At 36.9% G+C, this 18,771-nt stretch overlaps 1 protein-coding gene across 1 annotated transcript in view; it reads left to right on the top strand.

Moving 5' to 3' along the window:
• The window catches only part of DTWD2 (DTW motif tRNA-uridine aminocarboxypropyltransferase 2), a 121,866-nt gene extending 103,749 nt beyond the window's left edge, over positions 1–18,117 (top strand). The window contains exons 5-6 of the mRNA XM_086629865.1: positions 13,561–13,689; positions 17,920–18,117. Of these exons, the coding sequence (XP_086485991.1) occupies positions 13,561–13,689; positions 17,920–18,090 (300 nt within the window). The 3' untranslated portion in view covers positions 18,091–18,117. The remainder of the gene's footprint in view (positions 1–13,560; positions 13,690–17,919) is intronic.
• Positions 18,118–18,771: the final 654 nt, after the last annotated feature.

Genomic DNA, 18,771 nt, shown 5'->3' with positions numbered 1-18,771 from the left:
TAGACAAACTGTAATGGTTCATAGCGTGTGAACGGTTATAATGATATTTAACAGAAAGTGGGTTTTGTGGTCTAGTTATGTTATGTTTAGATAATAAAACTTTATCTGAGAATTTGCCGTTTTCAAGCCTAGAGGATTAAAGAAGGACCAGCAGTCTGTTTCTGAAAGCATTTCCAAAAATCAGAAGAGTTTCTTTGCTGGGGCAAGCAACTATTTTAAAATGTAACCTGACTTTTAGTTGAAATCCTTCTAGAGGAGGTTAAAAACTTCCTTCTAATACAGTTAGTGCTCACAGAGATGAGTGTAATACAGTTTAAGATGAATAGGCAAGTCGCTGAACACCCTGGGAGAGGATTACATTTAATGTAAAAACAGAAATATAAAAACATCCATTTATCTGCATTCAAAAACCACCCAGAACAAATGAGCAAGCAAGGTAGCAAAAATCACTGTTACCATTTGTCTGTATCTTAGTTTATCCTTTTCTGATGTTTGGTCTCCTGAATTTTTTTTTACAAAATCTCTATTCAGTGAACTGCAGAGAAAAATATGTTATTTCATCCTCCACAGTTATGGAACTTAGGCAAGTGAATATATGAGGACCAAATAATAAATAATGCCAGGTGGTAAATATATTATAGTCCCCTTTTATCCTCCCTTTTATCTTTCTGTTTTCTTATCTCTGTTTTCATTTGTCACAATTTCCAGTTTGCATGAGAGAGAGAGATTAAATATAAAATTTTGCCATAGAACTTAAGTAAATGGACAATGCCCAGTTTAATTCTGCAAAGGAAAGAGGCACAGGGATGAGTCAGGGGTGCAGGCAGGAGACAAATCAGAACACAAGACAATGAAGACCAGCCAACAACGGTTGCAGTGGGGAAAACTGTAGTCATGTAGGTCCCAGAAAGTGGTATACATTCAACCATGTGTCCTTATACTAATGGAAGAAAAATACCTGGTTTTCATTGTCTTTTTCTGTAAATGTTTTTTATCTATATTTGTCTGACACGGTGATTTTACTAATAACCATAGAAGAGCCCGGTTATCTGTAGGCTGTAGAAGTCTCTGTGAGCTTTGATAGTAAATTTTTGTTTCTGAGTCAAATTTTCAAATTGAGTAATTTTTGATGTAGCAAGAAAATGTGTTTCCTTTAAGTAAGTAGCTCACATCTTCTGTTGTATAATGACTGAAAGGTAAAGTTAATTATTAAAATCTATTATGTATTCTGGAATGTTCAATGTGTTCAGGTTTTAGCTGCTGTCGCATTACAACTGAAACACTCAAGGAAATATTTTGGACCCTAAAGAACAAAATGTTTTATGTTAGGACTGGCAGAAATTGCTGTTTGAGAAGACTGAGATCAGAGGGAGGGAACTGGGAATTGCCTTGGGTCAGGATGCTATGGACAGTTGAGATGTGATGCTGAGCAATCTGAAGGAGTCCGTCCTTCTGACATTTAGGTTAATTTGAATGACATTGGTCCACTTTGACATTTTTCTGGTCATAAGTATGTATTTATTACCTCTCAACACAGTGACATTTTCTTTGTGACTGAAAGGTCTCAAGTAATTTTCCAGATGTCAGAAGTGTATGCTATTTTCACTCTTGGACAGACACTTTGCTTTTAATTTATTTCTTTGCCATTTCTTTTGTAATTATTGTTCAACTCTTCACTGAATGTCTGAATATCTTGTTGCTAGAACAATCCAGGGACAATTGCAGATTTCGTACTATTGAGCCCATGCTGAAGTTCTTGTGGGATATGAACACTTTGTAAAAAGTAAATGAGAAATATATTTCGATTTGATTGAGCTTCCTTTCAAGTAACTAGATTATTTGAAGGCTTTTCCTTGTTTTAGTCTTTCTTTACATGTTCCCTTCTGCCCTTGCCAAAGTTCTTCTCAGAAGCTTTTTCCACTGCCTTTTCCTTTTCCAAGGAAGTGCTTACTACTATTTACATACAAGAAGGAAATGAGAAACCAGAGAAAGCAAAAGTAGATTCCAAAGAACGTCATTGTGTTGATGCTACTTTTTGACACAGAGATATTTAATTTTCCTTTTCAATTTTCTGGTATTTGCAGATAATTAAAGTTAAATGGCTGTGACAATACAAGTAATTAAATTTTCTTACTTCATTTCATGACCTCGTTCTCTAGATCTGTACTCTGCTCACTGACTGAATTTATTTGCAGCACTTTCCTGTGATATTAATTATTAAAAGAATAGTGCTGCATAAAATATTGATCTGTTGCCTGACATTCATTTTTGAAATGTAAGCAGAGCAAGAGAGATATTACCAGAAATAACTTCTGGATCTTTCTTTCTCTAAATACAAAAAATTACAACGCATGGAAATTAAATAAAAATGCATCGTCATTTTATGAAGAGTCAGGCATGCCCTGCATGACTCATACTTAAGCATAATTATTTTTACATAACGTAATGGCAGTATTATGTCGTTCCTTAGTTATAGGTAAAAAGCTGCAATTTCAGAACCTGAGACCATAACCAGATGGTATTTCAATTATTTTTGCAAAATGTCCAAATATTACGAGGTCAGTCCTATCTTCTGTTTTGCCTTAGCTGTCAGGACTTTCCTTTCATGGTAAATGGGGCTAAATCCGGCTGGAGGCCGGTCACCAGTGGGGTTCCCCAGGGCTCAGTGCTGGGTCCGGTTCTGTTTAACATCTTTATCAATGACCTGGATGAGGGGATAGAATGCACCCTCAGTAAATTTGCGGACGACACCAAGCTGGGAGGCTGTGTTGATCTGCTCGAGGGTAGGGAGGCCCTTCAGAGGGATTTGAACAGACTGGATAAACGTTGGGCTGAGGCCAATGGCATGAGCTTTAATAAGGCCAAGTGCAGAGTCCTTCACTTGGGGTATAAAATCCCCAAGCATCGCTATAGGTTCGGGGAAGAGTGGCTGGAGAGCTGCCTGGCGGAGAAGGACCTGGGGGTGTTGGTTGACTACCGGCTTGATATGAGCCAGCAGTGAGCCCAGGTGGCCAAAAAGGCCAATGGGATACTGGCGTGTATCAAGAATAGTGTGACCAGCAGGAGCAGGGAAGTGATCCTGCCCCTGTACTCGGCACTGGTGAGGCTGCACCTGGAATATTGTGTCCAGTTTTGGGCCCCTCGCTTTAAGAGAGATATTGAGCTCCTGGAGCGAGTCCAAAGAAGGGCAACTAAACTGGTCAAGGGGCTGGAAAATAAAACTTATGAGGAGCGTCTGAGGGAGTTGGGGCTGTTTAGCCTGGAGAAGAGGAGTCTGAGGGGAGACCTGATTACAGCCTACAAATACTTGAGAAGGGATGGTGGGGAGGTGGGGGAAGGGCTCTTTACATTAGTGTTGGGTGATAGAACAAGAGGAAATGGGTATAAGCTTAGTCAGGGGAGATTCAGGTTGGATGTTAGGAAGTATTTCTTCTCTGAAAGGGTTGTCAGCCACTGGAGTAGGCTGCCCAGGGAGGTGGTTGAGTCCTCATCCCTGGATGTGTTTAAGAATAGGGTGGATGATCTACTTAGGGATATGGTTTAATGGGGATTAGGGATGGTTGGACTCGATGCTCTTTAAGGTCTTTTCCAACCTAGAAATCTATGAATCTATGAATGAATTTCACTGTCCTTTAGCTCTTAGTTTTATGTAAGCCATTGGGGTCAGCCTCAGGCTGCTTTCTTTCACAGGAATCTGAACTGCTATGTTTAGATTAGAACTACAGCTTGTCTGCACTTGGACTTTATTTCAGTTATCTATTTTAACTGTTGACCATACTATTTTACTTTCTTTAAGGATAGCATACTTATAGGATACTTTTTGGATTTTTTTTGTAGTGCTTCTTGTGCTTGTAAATATTCATACAAGAAACACTGGGGAAATAGTGAAGGGAACCTTGCTTTTCTTTTATCCCTATCTGTAAGAAAGATTTGCGTAATTCTTGCTTGCTTTTTTCTCCTTGCCATTTGCATAGCTTTTTGAAAAATATATTGCACAAAAGTATCAGAAATGCATCTCAAAAAAAATATCAGAAAAATATCACAAAAATATCCTCTTATCTCCAGTACCAGCACGTACTGTTTCTGATTTGTCTCCTGCTTCTCCATCATCCATTCCCTCAGCCTTCAAAGTGCGTTACAGCATCAGGTAAATATCATCTTACAGATAGAGACCTTGGAGCTCAGAGAAGGAAGGTGGCTTGCCTAAAGTTGCACTGTGATTTAGTGAGCTCAGGTTATTTCCTGACATCAAATTCACTGTCTTGTCTTTCAAGGGAGCAGGATACTTGCATACAAACTTTCTTTAATCTCCTTCCAGCACTGGAGGCTGATGCTTATCTGTCATGGTCAGCAGCCTGGTCTTGACACCTTAGAAAGTGCTGTTTTAGATAACTTCTACTGATGATTATTTCCATTAATGTAAAAGTTCATGTTACTTATCTAGTTAGTTAGATACTTACTTTCTCCATAGCAGCAATACTGAAGAAATGATTCCTTTTTTTTATACGTACTTACTGTTTACATCTCGTGTATTAAATGTAGGCCTGAATATGCTGTTTTCTTTTTTGAAAAAAAAAAGATTCTCAGGTAGGCATAGGTTTATTTTCCAAAATTCTTTTGGGGTGGACACTTATTTCATACTATGTTTTTTATGCATAGCGTAAGTGATGACAAACATAATGGGAAATGGTTTGAAACATTGTGATTCTATAATTTTAGCCCTTCTGTATTGTATGTAACATTCAAAAAGATTCAAAAGATGCAGATAGGCATAAGCATCTGAAATAACTTTCAAAAACACGGTTTACTTTGGTGGTGCTTCTAAAGTCTACAGGTGTTTCTACTACCTTATTTGGCAATTTAAAAAGCAGGCAATTTTATTTGACTTTGCAAGATGTGATGAGTGCTAAGCTGTTGAATTCTCACTTTTTGGCCCCACACTGGCTGCCAAAAAGGACTGTCATGGTTTAGCCCCAGCCAGCAGCTAAGCACCACGCGGCCACTCACTCAGTGCCCCACCTCGGCAGGATGCGGGGGAGAATTGGAAGAAAAAGGTGAAACTCATGGATTCTGATAAGGACAGTTTAATAGGACAGCACAAAGAGAGAAGGAATAATAACAATAATACTAATAAAAGTACAATACAAAGCAAGTGATGCACAATGCAATTGCTCACCACCAGAATCTGATGCCCAGCCCACTCCAGAGCTGCAATGCCCCTCCGCCGGACAGCTCCTCTATTGTATGTACTAACCATGACGTCATATGGTATCAAATATTCCCCTGGCTAGTTTGAGTCAGCTCTCCTGGCTGTGTCCCCTCCCAGCTTCTTGTGAAGATTAACTCTATACCAGCCAAACCTCGGACAAAATATAGTGAGATTCTTGGTAAAACCCTTCAGAAATGATTGCATAGGCAGAAGAAGGGCCTGTTGTAAATAGTTGTATAAAACAAATGAAGTGCTAAGTAGGCCACTCCAAACTGTTCCGTGTTTTTGTGTAGATCTTTGATTTCATAGCGCATTAAAGAGAGAAATGTAGCCTTAGGAATTATTAGGTGGTTGTTGGACTTTCTCAAAACAATCTGCATACATGATACTAAGTATTTTGAATTAGCTGGTTCTCCTGCAAGAAAAATTGTGCTTTGGAACCTGAATTTTACCTGAACTTCATATAGTATCATGTATAAAGATGATTGATATAGACACATGGATTAGATTACAGATATATTTAGAAAAGTGAGGTATCTATTTTGGTTGCTCTTTCGTAACTTTCGTAGGTATTTAGCTTGCAATTCTTTCAATTGTTTAATAAATGGAAGTTTCATGTTTATGTATCAAATTCTCCAGTCTTTACACAAGCTGAATTATGAAGTGGGAAGCTTGCTGTGTGAGAAACTTGTCTTCTGCAGATAAATGATGCTATTGGTAGTGGGTTTTGGTTACAGTGTTTTTTTCTGCCTTGCTTCATTTACCACAATTTTTCACATGTGGAAAGTGTAATGTTATCTTGTATGATCATAAGAGCTTTGCATTTTTTCCGATTCTCTTTTTAAAGCCAGTATTTCCTTTTTATGTTCATTGCTTCCTTGCCCAGGATTTTCAATGTTTAATAGAGATGCTTAGGAAAGAATCTCTATTGAACAAATTTGGCTGAAACACTGTAGGAACACTCTAAAATTTTGACAGCGGTGAGATGGAGAAATCGCGTATACTTGTGGGGGAGGTTTTTGCCAAATTTACTTTTCTTTTTTTTTCCCCTCTCCAAAAATTTTCTTTAGGAATGTGATAGAAGAATCTTTGTCTATGAAGGACATATTCCTTTTGCAATTTAATTTCTCTTCCTGTCAGTCAACTATGTCTAAAAATGAAAGCAAGGAACACAATAGAGAAATACTTGGTGCAGTCTGAGTTGTCCTCATGAAAAAGATATTTTGAAAGAAAGGTCATAATATTGTGAAACACTAAAAAATATTTTTTCCCGTATATTTGACTTGTTATCAAATATGTTTCTATGTATTAAATTACAGGATATTTATTTCTTTCAAACTTGTTTATACAGTAACAGGAAAGAGACATAAGGAAATACAAAGGCGGTTTTCAAAAGAGACATCATATAGGATTATATTCAGATGATGAATATTAAGTCATTCAGTGAGGAGCTCAACTGATTTCTTCGGCACCATTTATCTTTTAACACGTAGTACCGCACAGCAATAAAATCTGGTTCCTAAATTGTTTTGGTTCCAGAAGGAAAGAAAGGGCATTTTTGAAAGTGCATAGAAGTTTAATGTATTTCATACATTAACAACATAGTTGATGAAAGAAATTCTGGCCACTGCTTTTACACAGATCTGTTTTATAAGGGTGTAGGAAGGCTTCTGGTTTTGACCTGCGAAAGCGCTGATCTGAATTGTAACTCCAAATTCAGGTTCTTCAGCACAGGCTGAAAGAAGCTTAAGTAGACAGAACCAAGACACAGCCACTGTTCAGCAGAAGCAACTGTGCTTCTCTTGCAAAGATGGAATATTATGTATTTACCACAGTTCCCATCACAGCAGCATTGAGATATCCTGAGGCTTGTTGTAGTGATAAGACTCTGGAGTCTAACCTGACTCCATAAAATGCCTGAGACAAAGGGTTTGTGGGGTACCCAAAGAGAGAGGTTTTGGGGTTCATTGGAAATTGTCCAAGAAAATGTGCAAAATTTTTTTTCATTCCTCAGAGATTGAACAAATTTCTTTGAGTTTACCTGAAAGTCACAATATAATCTATGACTTTTTTCACCATTTTACATGGAACATACACATGAATGTCATGGATATGCCTAAATATTCAATCGAAAGACATGCAAAGGGGACAGAGGTTTTTGTGACATCTATGCACTCTTTCAGGCTATCCATTTGTGACAGTTGCATGGCAGTTGTTCCCTCCAGTATTTAGAAACAGAGTGCTCTTAAGATGTCACTTTAAATTAAAGCCAAGGCTTTGAACAAAATAACTTATTTATATTCTTGGTTTAAATTTCAGTAGCATGCTGAGACTAAATTTACTCAGGCTAACTGCTCTGTCACAAGGGTAATTTTATTTGACTGTATGAAATTTCTGTAAGATCTAGCAAATAGTTTGGTTTGGCTTACAGGTAAAAGGTGCTTGTGCCAACTGGATACTGAGTGAAAGACCTTTCCCATGCCTGACTCCTTTTTCTGTCTGAGGTTGGTTGTGCAGTAGCACACAGAAAATGCTTTTCGTTTTCAGCACCTTAAAAGCAATTTCTTTTTAGTTTGTAGTATGATGGGTTAGATAGCAGGATGCGGTTGTACTTGTTATAGTTTTTTATGTGCCTTTTTTGTTCCTTTCAAAAAAAAAGGCCTATGATATCTTTTTCTGAAAGATATTTATTGAAGTAGCAGTACGTATGAACAATAACTACTGCCCATGTTAAGCAAGATAACGGATGGTACTTGCTTACTTCATTCTCTGAGAACTGAGCAAATTAATTCCCAAACAGAAATTCAGATTTTATAAGGACACTATCAACATAAGTAAAAGAGGACATCTTAAAATATGTACTAGGTTTTTCATAGAACCAATGGAAGGATATGTTGTTCCTCTGGCTGTTTTGAGGTGTCTATAGTCTAGTTGCAGAAAACAGAAAACAAAATCAAGAATTTTTCAGTGTGCCTTGTGAGACAGACATACTAACTTTATAGCCTTTCTGTGTTCTTGGAGATGCACTCTTTTCCAAATGTGATTTTCCATAATGCTGGATTCTGTGTGGAGAGTAAAGCTAGTATGAGTAAGGATGAATAAACTGTCATAGAGAAGTTAAAAAGATAAGGATATTGACATTAAGGAGAGTACTGAGGACAGCACTTAGAGCTTTCTGCAAGAGCTGCAGTCCTAATAGTTAAAATAGGAGCAGAAATCAGTTGCCCGTCTTTACTGACTTAAATTTTTAAGATTTCAAACAGCAGGTCTTTGACCCCATCAAGGCAACACTTCTGTTTCCGTCAGTTCTGAGCAGCTGATCAGGATCAGCTGGGTTGTCATTTGCCCCGGGCATCTCCAAAGGGGCATGGAAGAAGAACTCAGCCCTGAGAAAGACTGAAGGGTCACTATTTTTACTGTGGTTCAAATATTTTTACTGCTACGGCATTTGCTAAGAGGGTGGTGCGTTGGCAGAGAAGCCAGTGTTTATTAAGTTAATGTAACAATTTATGAGAATTGCTGACATTCAGGCTTTTGGAAATGCTTGGTCTTGAGTTACGCATAGGAATGAAACTTGATTGTATGTGTTGCTTCATTCTTCTGAGGGTTTGGAAACAGAGCCCGCAAACTCCCTTGCACTTACAAAGAGAATAGATACTCTAATTTCAGTGTCTTGGCTAAATTCCAGTGAGTAATTGCTTTCAGCTTATCTAAATTCCTCTCTTTAGTTTGAATTGGTTGAGATAGTTTCCATCTTTTGTCTTACGCTATTGTTTATTTTGGTGAGTGGTGTTAAATAGGCTGCTGTTTTTTCAGCTTGACATTGCTGTATTTTCTTAGCAACTGGAAGTGTGCATATAATTTGCAAATTACTTTGACAACTAAAAAAAGAAAAGTAAATTGTTGCATCATGGTATCTTTATCTTTTTGTGGAGAAGTGGTTGTAAAATATCATGATTAGTGTTTTTAAATGTACTTAAATAGGATATTTATGTATACTTAGAATAAGTATATATAAGAGTTTTTGCAGGGTAATAAAAGAAGAAGACCACCTGATTTTATTTCTGTTAACTGTGGAGGAACATTTCCATAACTTTGAATTAAGCTTATTCAGCAGGATTTGGGATATGCAGGTGACAGACAAAGAATTACTCTATCTAGGTAGTGCAGAAGCTTTGATGAGACTGTTGCAATACCCTACCTGAAACTGTTAACTCCACAAAAGACAAGGCAAGTTTTAGACCTTTTGGCTGAAAATGAGAGAAGTTGTGCTATTGAATTTGTGACAGACAAAGGCTACGCTGACTGTATTTCAGGTGACTAAGGATCTTTTGTTTAGATACTGTGCCTCTCTGGAGTAAAGAATAGGGTAAAATGCATGTTTGTTGGAGGAAGCCTAAGAGACAAACTGGAGCAGGGAGTTGTCCTGGGCAGGTATTCTTCCTCTGACCTCCACCACTATGCTCCCTGTGGTGTGTTCATCTCATCCCAGTGAATATGTCATTGTTCAGAAAAATGGATGAGAACTACTTGTTTCCATCCTTTCACACTCTTCCCAGGAAAGAAGAAATTTGGTTGCTGTTACTGTTAGAAAGTTGCCCTTTTGTACAATGTCAGCTGTTTGAGAGCTGCACTTAGAGACTTTTTGGCTCCACAGTGTAAGGCGGAGTGCAGGCAGCTTTTCTTCCATAGAAGTTGTCTTGCAAACATGGGTAATTTTCCTTTGTCTGGAACGCTGATGATCTTTAAAGTTTTTCAGCATGATCCCCAAGAAATGAAGTATAAAAACCAGCAGACAAAACTATTCCTAGATCCTTAAAAAGCCTCAAGATGTTGTTTATGTCCGAGGAGGGGGAAGCCAGCGTGCCTGCGGGTGGTTCATGGGGTGGTTTCTCTCAACGTCTGTAGAGAGACTTTTTGAAGAATGTGGCTGTCAGCTGTTGAGAAAAAGTGTGGATACATTTGTGCTCTGCTGCTCTGGATACGTGCTGGAGAAACAATAGACTGAGTTTACCCTGGTTTTTAATAACTATCTAGGAATTTCTAAGCAGGGACTAAAAGCTCTCTCCAGTGTAAATCTCTGTATACTTGAAATAACTTCCTACTCTGTCATGATGGAGATCCGTACAGTCAAGGGAGCTTAAAAACAAAGCAAGCCTTGAGGAACAGCAAATGAAAATATTAATTTCATTTTAATTTTCTTTTGCATTTTATTACATACCCTGATGCCCACATGCTACATTTTCTCTCCTAAATCAATTTATTCACTTGGTTTTTCAGTACCAGATTGAAGAAGGTAGTTGATAAAGACTAGCATGTATCCACTAGCTTAATTTTTGAATCTGCCCTGGATCTGTTCCCCAGCATGTGGACTGAATTTGCTGTTGAGTATCCAAGTAACTGTTAACATCTTTCATACAGTAGATAAAAATTCTATGGTATGACTATAAAGATTGTATGATAGGCTTCCAGTAATAATAGCATAATATATATAATCTGCTAATGAGGTGCTAGGTATAAATTCTTTTCTTTTGACAGTCAAGAGTACAGAGCTAGAGACTAAAGACTCTGAGTTCGCAGGTGTGGAATAATCAACTACTACAACTTTCTTGGCTTTTCATATAAAATCAGATTCAGCTTTATAGTAACTAATAGGCATTCATTGAGTAATTCATCGTACATTATGCCAATTCATTTGCAGAAATACACTGAATAGCTGCAGAAAATGAAAATGAGTTTTAAATGGAGATGACCATTGAATTTGCAGGAAATAACTGTATTTCATCACCTATAACCATTACTTTTAAATATCTAAGAATAGTAAGTATGTTCAGGAAAGATACATTTCTATGTGCTTTGAAACCACGGTGCGTTTTCAGTTTAATTAACATTTGGTAATTGCATAACCTGACTAAAACTACAATGCATTCCAGGTAAGCAGCCTTAACATAGCAAAAGCATTGATCTTGACTCAAGGGGACAAAATGGATTTTGGAAGCTGTGATTTTAAAATTAATTAAAATGGCACCTCCAGTATTATAGTTGTGAAAAGAATGCAAATGTATTTTTATAGAATGCAAAAAACATAATGTTAGCATGCTGTATTCTTTATACAACTACCATGCATTCATCTTCTTAATTTCTCAAGCCAAGTGTGTATTCTTTGGCTGTTGAAAGTGATCTCTCCAAACCATCTAAACACTCCTTACTGGAAACTGAAAACATTCTAAAATGTGCATGTTTTGGTCCTTCAAGGCTACCCAATAACAAGACTAGCATTTAAATAAACAAATTTCCTTAAATAAACAACTTAGGACCTTCTGTCACAAAGGTACATTTTTCAGTCTTTTCCTGTATTTGAGTATAGTGAACTTTTATCGCTAACTTACTTGTCCTCTCCAGAATGGCTTTCCTCTTCTCTTGTGCTCTTCTTTTTATTTATGTATTTTTAATTCCCATTACATTGGGATCACATAAAGCATTGGAATTTCATCGTATTCATTCATGTTTCTTCAGCAGCTTGGAGTTTCCCTTTTATAAATGAGCTATCTTGAACTTTTAGGAATAAGTGACTGCATGTAGAAAAGATGAAAAGAATTGAAGTATTACAAATAAAAGCAAAAATGGGAAAATTGAAAATACTAAATGAAGTGAGGAATGCTGAAAAAACCTCTGGCGAGCAAAATGGGATCAATATTATGATGGCCATGACAAACAGTCATTCATTTTTTTGAGATGAAGGAAAAATAAAATATAATTGCTCTTTTATAATAATTCATTAGGGTTTATTGTACTGTATGACTTTTTTTCTTTTGAAATGAAACAATAATTGTGACAATGTTGCTAAAACATTAACTTGTTTGGCAAATTATATTTTAAACATATGTGGAGACAGAAAATTTAGGAATGAAAGAATAATATCTGAATTTTCATACAAAGCCTAATAATGCAAATTCTATGATGTTTCAGCATCTGTTTATAAACTCAGTAAAAACTTTTAAAGCTGATGAAACAGGCAGTGTAGTTGTTGAATGAAATTTCTTTTTCTTAAAATCCTTTAACTTGTGAGGTGGTATAGAGTGGTTATCACATGAGGCAGAGCCAATAAATCATTTTCAAACATGATTAAGTTAAGCAAATAGTTCTAATCAGTAACCTAGTATCTTATATGAAGAAATGTAATTTCTCAAAGTCTTTCATTCAGAACTTGACAAATAGTATTTAACCAAGGTAAATCGCATCAGTGACTATACAGTCATTGTACATTGTATGGGATTGTGTGTCTGTTTAGACTGTGCAATGAAACAAGCATAGGTGAGTAATGTTAGTTTCATTATAGGGTATCTATGGCAATTGAAGTTAGGTGCTAAAATTTCGCTGTCTTTCTCTGACAAACAGTTGTATTTTCCTTATGTGATTGTACAGTAACAAATGTGCAGTTCTAGTGTCTGGTGGCAACACATGAATGTTTGTTGTGATTTAGGTTGGCTGCAACTGAACTCCACCCAGTCGTTTGCTCTCCCTCCCCCACCCCCAGGGGATGGGGAGGAGAATTAAAGGGGAAAAGGGAAAGAGACTCCGTGGGTTGAGATAAGAACAATTTTAATACTACTACTACTAATATATGAATATATACATATGGGTAATGATAATGATATATACAAACAAGTGATGCACAGTGTAGTTGCTCACCATGTGATCACCAAGGCCCGTCCTGTCCTGGACTAACGATCCCGAAACAGGTAAGTCCCAACACTGCAATCCCGAATGAGCCAGAAGCTCGAAAAGAGAGAGAGAGAGAGAGAGCACTCCAAGAATGGGAGCTCCCAGAAGAGCAAAAGCCCTTCTTTCTCGTTAACCCTCATCTTTATCCTGGGTATGACTCTGCATTATATGAAATATTCCATTGGCCAATTTGGCCCTCAATCCTAAATCTAAGTTCAAATCATAAGGGGAGTTGTGGACCCTTTGTCCCGGCCATGCTCCCCCTATCCTGTTATGCTCCTCCACATTGGCAAAACTTGAGAAGCTGGAAAATCCTTGATGTCTCAGTGCCAACTATAAACATCAGTGCGCTGTCAACATTCTTCTCCTAAAGAGTTCCAGACTAAAAGCAAAACACAGAGCTCTTCTGGCTGTTAAAAAGAACTAACTCTGTCACAGCTGAAACCAGGACAGTGTTATGGTATTATACTTAACGTATAATAAGGTCATTGGCTACTGAGAGACAGGACAGCAAAAAGGAAAGAAGACAACTGACCACAGAGGGGAAAGGGCTGTATTTTACTTAGAAGAAGTATCTTGTTTACTGTACTGACCTGTTTATCTTAGTAGAGTTTGCTGTTTTTCAGGTGCAGTTAAAAACCAACATTTCAAGTCAATATGTGATTCGTACACAGCCAACAAACACCTGTCTGTCTACACTTGAATGTGCAGCTATTGCTCTTACTATCATGGAAAAAAATAAGAGTATACAAGAGGTACGTAATTTTAAACACCTGAGTTTTTCTTTTATGAATAGTAAAGGGACAGTGAAGGTACTTAGCTATTAATATTACATTTGACAGTCAAAATCTTAATGACATTGTAATGGTTTTCATGCATAGCAAACTAAACCAAGAATGTACCAATAGAAAGTATTTTTTTTTTCAGATGCTTATTAACTCAAGTGTGTTCAGGTTACTGTGACTCTTTCTTGTTGTGTTCCAAAAGTCTGTATAGTTTTTCTGCTTTTTATTCAACATTGTTGTCAAATTGCTGAGGGAACTTGTTAGGTACAAAGGTCTTGAATGATTTTGTTGTTATTTCTCTTTTCAATATTCTAATACGGTATGTTTTGTTCTATCCCATCATGGAATTAGATTGGCTCTTTAATGGAATTAGACTGGCTCTTTTGCCACAAAGAGTTGTCTGAAGATAAACTGGGCAATATTCACAGATAAAAATGCTGCTGTGATTATGTTTAAAGTACCAATTAAGGTCAGATCATGTCCTGTAACAGATTGTATTTGGTGCTGCAATGACTGTCAAAGCTGAATGCAGTCAACTTTTCTTGCAGACCAGTTCTACCCTGGTAGCTCATTTTGTGTATGGAGTAATAGATAGATTATTGAAAACAACTTGCAGCTTCCCAGCTCATTCTCTCAATCCCTCTTTCCTCCCCTCCTTCTTTTTCTTTAGTTGTCTAATGCTTTCCCCAGACTCTTCGACTTTTAAAAGCTTTCACTGTGCAGTCTTCAGGTTCATTAGTCTCAGGATTTGAGTTCATTTTTCCTGTACTTGTTACTCAGTATTCCTTTTCTTCTTCTTGCTTTTTTCCATTTGTCTTTTCTGTTCACTCTTTCTCTCTTGTATTTTTACACAATTTGTAATTTAGCAGTCCAGTTCCTTCTTTATTTCTACCTCATTCTTCTCTCCCGTCACATTCTCTCATCGTATGCTACTTTCTTGCACAATTCCTTCTGTAATTCTAAATATGATGAGAAGAATTACTCAGATTCTCTTCGTCTGTACATTACGTTTTTTTAAAAAGTTGGTTTATAAGGCACCAAATATGTGCTATGCTTGCCACAATACAGATTAAAAATTTGTAGAGATGACAGTTGGAGATGTAGCCCAAGACAAACAGAAGTACTACTGCATATATTGCAGGGCAAATAGTGCAAAGATTGGTTTTCTTTTTTTAAAAGGTTTTCTTTTGGGTATTTCTTAACTATAGTGTCTTGAAACTGCTTTGGTTTATGTACTATGATAATTAACTGTAATTAACATTTAACTGTTAGCAACTGTTCAGTTGCTGTAATGTGTGGAATTTACATGTTGCATTCATGTTACTAAAGTTATACTCAGTCTAAAGTATGATTAGTATTTTGTAGCAAAAGAAGATATTCGTAAACTTGGCAGAGATTATAGCCTGTAATCACTCTGATGTCTAATTTTTATGAAGGCAGAAAAACATGATTATTTAGTTAATTAGTGATTCACTGGTACTAAGTAATGTGGCAAGCAGTGCTTGGAATGAAATTTTTGTGCTGGGTCTCAAAGGCTTTGTGCCGTTGAGTTTCTTGTGTTTTTCCTGATGGTAGATAAAATCTGAAGCCACTTGAAGTCAGGAGAATTTATTAATTTTAAATCGTACATCCTGTGATAGATGTTAGGAGGTGGTGTATACGTATGCACACCTTAAAATGTTTATTTACTTCGGTTGAGAACAAAATTGTCATAGAAACATTCAGATATTTTCACAAATCCCTTCAGTTATACTAATGGGGAACAGTATTACTTTGGGTACTATCTGTTAAGACTCTTGGGAATTTGTAAACTACCCTTGGATGCAACTTGTTAAAAAGGAAGAGTATTTCCATGATGTGAGAAACTTAAAATTTAGAGATTACTATGATTAAAGTTTCCATCTCTCTTGCATAGGATATTAAAGTATTTAACTACCTTTAAATTTGTGGTTAACTTCTTCAGTTAAGATCTGAATTTAAAGTTACTGGGCTGACAAATGTCATTGAGAATAACCGGTGCTAGACTCTAAAATTTGGTTTCATTCAGTTAGCAGTCAGATAGGATTTATTTCCTATTTAGCATGCGTTGGTCGAGGAATATTTACTGGAGTCAAATAACCATTACCTTTTTTAATCGATCCGTATTTTTAAGTGATCCTCTGAAGTCAAAGCACCACAAGATGGTTTTTGACTTTCATAAGCCCAAAAGCTGATCCAGTTGGAGACAAGCAATTGTGTATATTACTGCATGGAAAGTATTTTGTTCTTTTCTGCAAAAACTAGATGGCAGAGATGATCTGAATACCCCCCTCACAGCTAGCTCAAAGATAAAATGCTTTTGTAAGCCTGTCCCACTGACCTCCTGCACTTCTGGAGCCATGGAATTCAGGCCACTGGGTTATGTCTTCCTCCCAGCCAGCTCACAACTCTTAACACGTCATTGGAGAAATTTGGGACTTAACAGTTCTTGAGTTTAAGTTTATCCCAGGTCAAAGAATACTAATTGGACATTAGCCTTTTCTTTGCAAGTTGTGATCCCACTAGTCTGTGATGGAAGAGGTTATTAAGATAATGTCCTTCTTAATCTTTCATTGCTAACGTTAGTAATATCAATTTAATAAGCCTTTTGAAAAAGACCTACGAGTAGTTTTGCAACATAGACCCAGGTCTACAATCTGATTTTGTGCACAGAATGTAGTACAGAAGGGTCTGTGAAAGAGATTTACAGCCTATCTGTGTATTCACTACATTCTGGTGTCCACCCTGGGATGCTCGTATCCTTCTCCATCAGAAAAAGGTTCCCAGGTCAAACATTGCTTCTGCAGTTGGCATACTGTAGAGTATGCCACCCTCACGTCTGCCTCTGTGGCACTAGCGAATCACCTTGACATTAAATCAGTTGCATTTAGAACTAGGCTGGGACAAAATGTGTGGCCACACAAAAAAATATGGCTCAGAAATTGGAACTCTGCGTAAAGAAACTTTTCTAGAAACTTGTGTATCTTTTATGGCAGTGTCACTATCATATGCTTTTATGTTTAAAAAAAAGATAATTATTTGTTGTAAAAGTTAAACACATGAAAAATTAGAAATACTGAAATTAAAGTGGATTTTGTATATTTACTTTTTTCTTTGGTCTGCTAGGACAATGTTGGAGTATTTTTCCTTCATTAGAGCTTCCGTCGTATTCAGGTCCAGGGTGAATGTTTTGTTAGTCTCTACAATTCGCAGTCCTGTCTTCTGTTTTATCCCTACCACTCAGAATTGTCCCAGCCTACTTTTCAAAGACAAAATTATCAGTTTCTCAAAGGTGCTTCTGTAAATGTTGCAATAGCCAAGAGCTTCATGAAGATTCATGCACTTTTTTACACCCTCTCTGAATTAAGTGAGTGCTATTCCCAGCATATAAGATGGCAAACTGAAGTTGAGAGCCATGGAAGTTAAAAATGGGCACTTAAGTTTGATGCCCAGTATAAGTCACTTGATTTTACTGTGTGCTCACAAGAGTCACGTTTTACTTGGTAGAAAATCAGCTCCTGCTGACTGCAGTTATGTTCTGATTGCTTTACACATCTGCACATAAGGCCCCGTGACACTGAGTCAGGCAACCAGAAAATGAAGAACCTACGATTAAGAACCACTTGAGAAAAATTTGATTTGTGTGGCTTCATTAGTCCTACATAGTATCAGTGGGCAGAAGCAGGGATACAGTCCATTCTCCAGGACAGGAGTCAAACTACCTTGATCATGAGTCCCTCCTCTCTTTCTAAAATCCTGCCTCAAGATATTTTCATGTAAGCACAAACAGCTTAGTTATTGTTACTTATTTTACTACAGCTTGTTGGCTGAGCCACAGTAATTGATTGTAATCCATTGCTAAGGTCAAGTTAAAGCCGTAACTTACAGTAATGTGCCTGGGACTGAAGTCAGGATTGAGTGGGTCCAGGGAAGGAGTAGGGGATGACAGCAGGTAGGTGGATGTATGTCTGCTACGTGGCTTTTTTTTTAGTATATCTCTTACCCTGCTGTGCCTTCTGAGTCTCCAAAGGTTATATTTTATCAGCATTTATCATGCAAATTATATTTTATCAGCATTTTTGAGTAGTCCTTGAATACAAAACCTGAAATAATTGATGTCTCTAAAATAGCTTACTGAAAGGTTGGGTTTTTTGTCTCCCCCACCCCTTGATCTTTCTGCAGACTATACTCCGTCCACTTCAAGCTTTATGCTCTTTCCAGCTTCAGCATGGTGCCCAGATCCATCACAGCAAGGAGCATCTTCTCAAAAATGGCTTATATGACAAGCCAATGCCAAAGAATAAGCGCAAACTCAGAAGAATGGAGCTTTTGGTGAATAATGTTAAAATATAAGAAAACTGTACTGACAGTACAGTGGGATTTATTTGCAGCTAGCAAATGAATATGAATCTGGATTTGATCCAAACAGTTGACTGTACTGTAATAAAACAACTTTTAGGCCTTTCATAGGCAAGAGTTTGTCTACCAGTGTCACAAACAGTAATGGATAAGCTGTTTCAGTTTTGCAATAGGCCAGGTGCCTTTGTTCAGATGATAGAAGATCATTCTCATTTCCTTTAGAAAGGAAGAAGAAAAGTCTGAATATAATTTAGCCATGTTATCTTTTGGGTGGCAAGTGTGATCCTCAATATGACTGGATAAATTTACTTTGGAGAAGCTTTTATCAGTATGAAAAGACAAGGAATATGAATGTAATGGAATGGTAGGGCTTCAGCCTTTAGAAGTATATTGAATTTCTGCTAAGCATTTTAACTTCAGTATATGATTACAGTAGATATTCAAACTGTAATTTCTTATATTATTTAGTTCAGATGAACATAAGGCATGCTATTTGTATAGTTCTTTTTAACTTTGAGATTTTTATTTCTTACTTTATTAGAATTAATTTTCATAAATTTATATGCATTTTATGATGCAGTCAGGTTTAGTTTCTCTCTCAAACTTAATTTTTAAATTAAGCCCACATATGTTTTTACCAGAACCTGAACACTTCCAACTTTAAATAAAAAATGC

Source organism: Tauraco erythrolophus, chromosome Z (assembly GCF_009769465.1).
Source record: "Tauraco erythrolophus isolate bTauEry1 chromosome Z, bTauEry1.pri, whole genome shotgun sequence".
NCBI classification, from domain to species: domain Eukaryota; kingdom Metazoa; phylum Chordata; class Aves; order Musophagiformes; family Musophagidae; genus Tauraco; species Tauraco erythrolophus.
The sequence above is the reverse complement of the archived record's forward strand: the minus strand, read 5'-3'. Positions and strand labels throughout refer to the sequence as shown.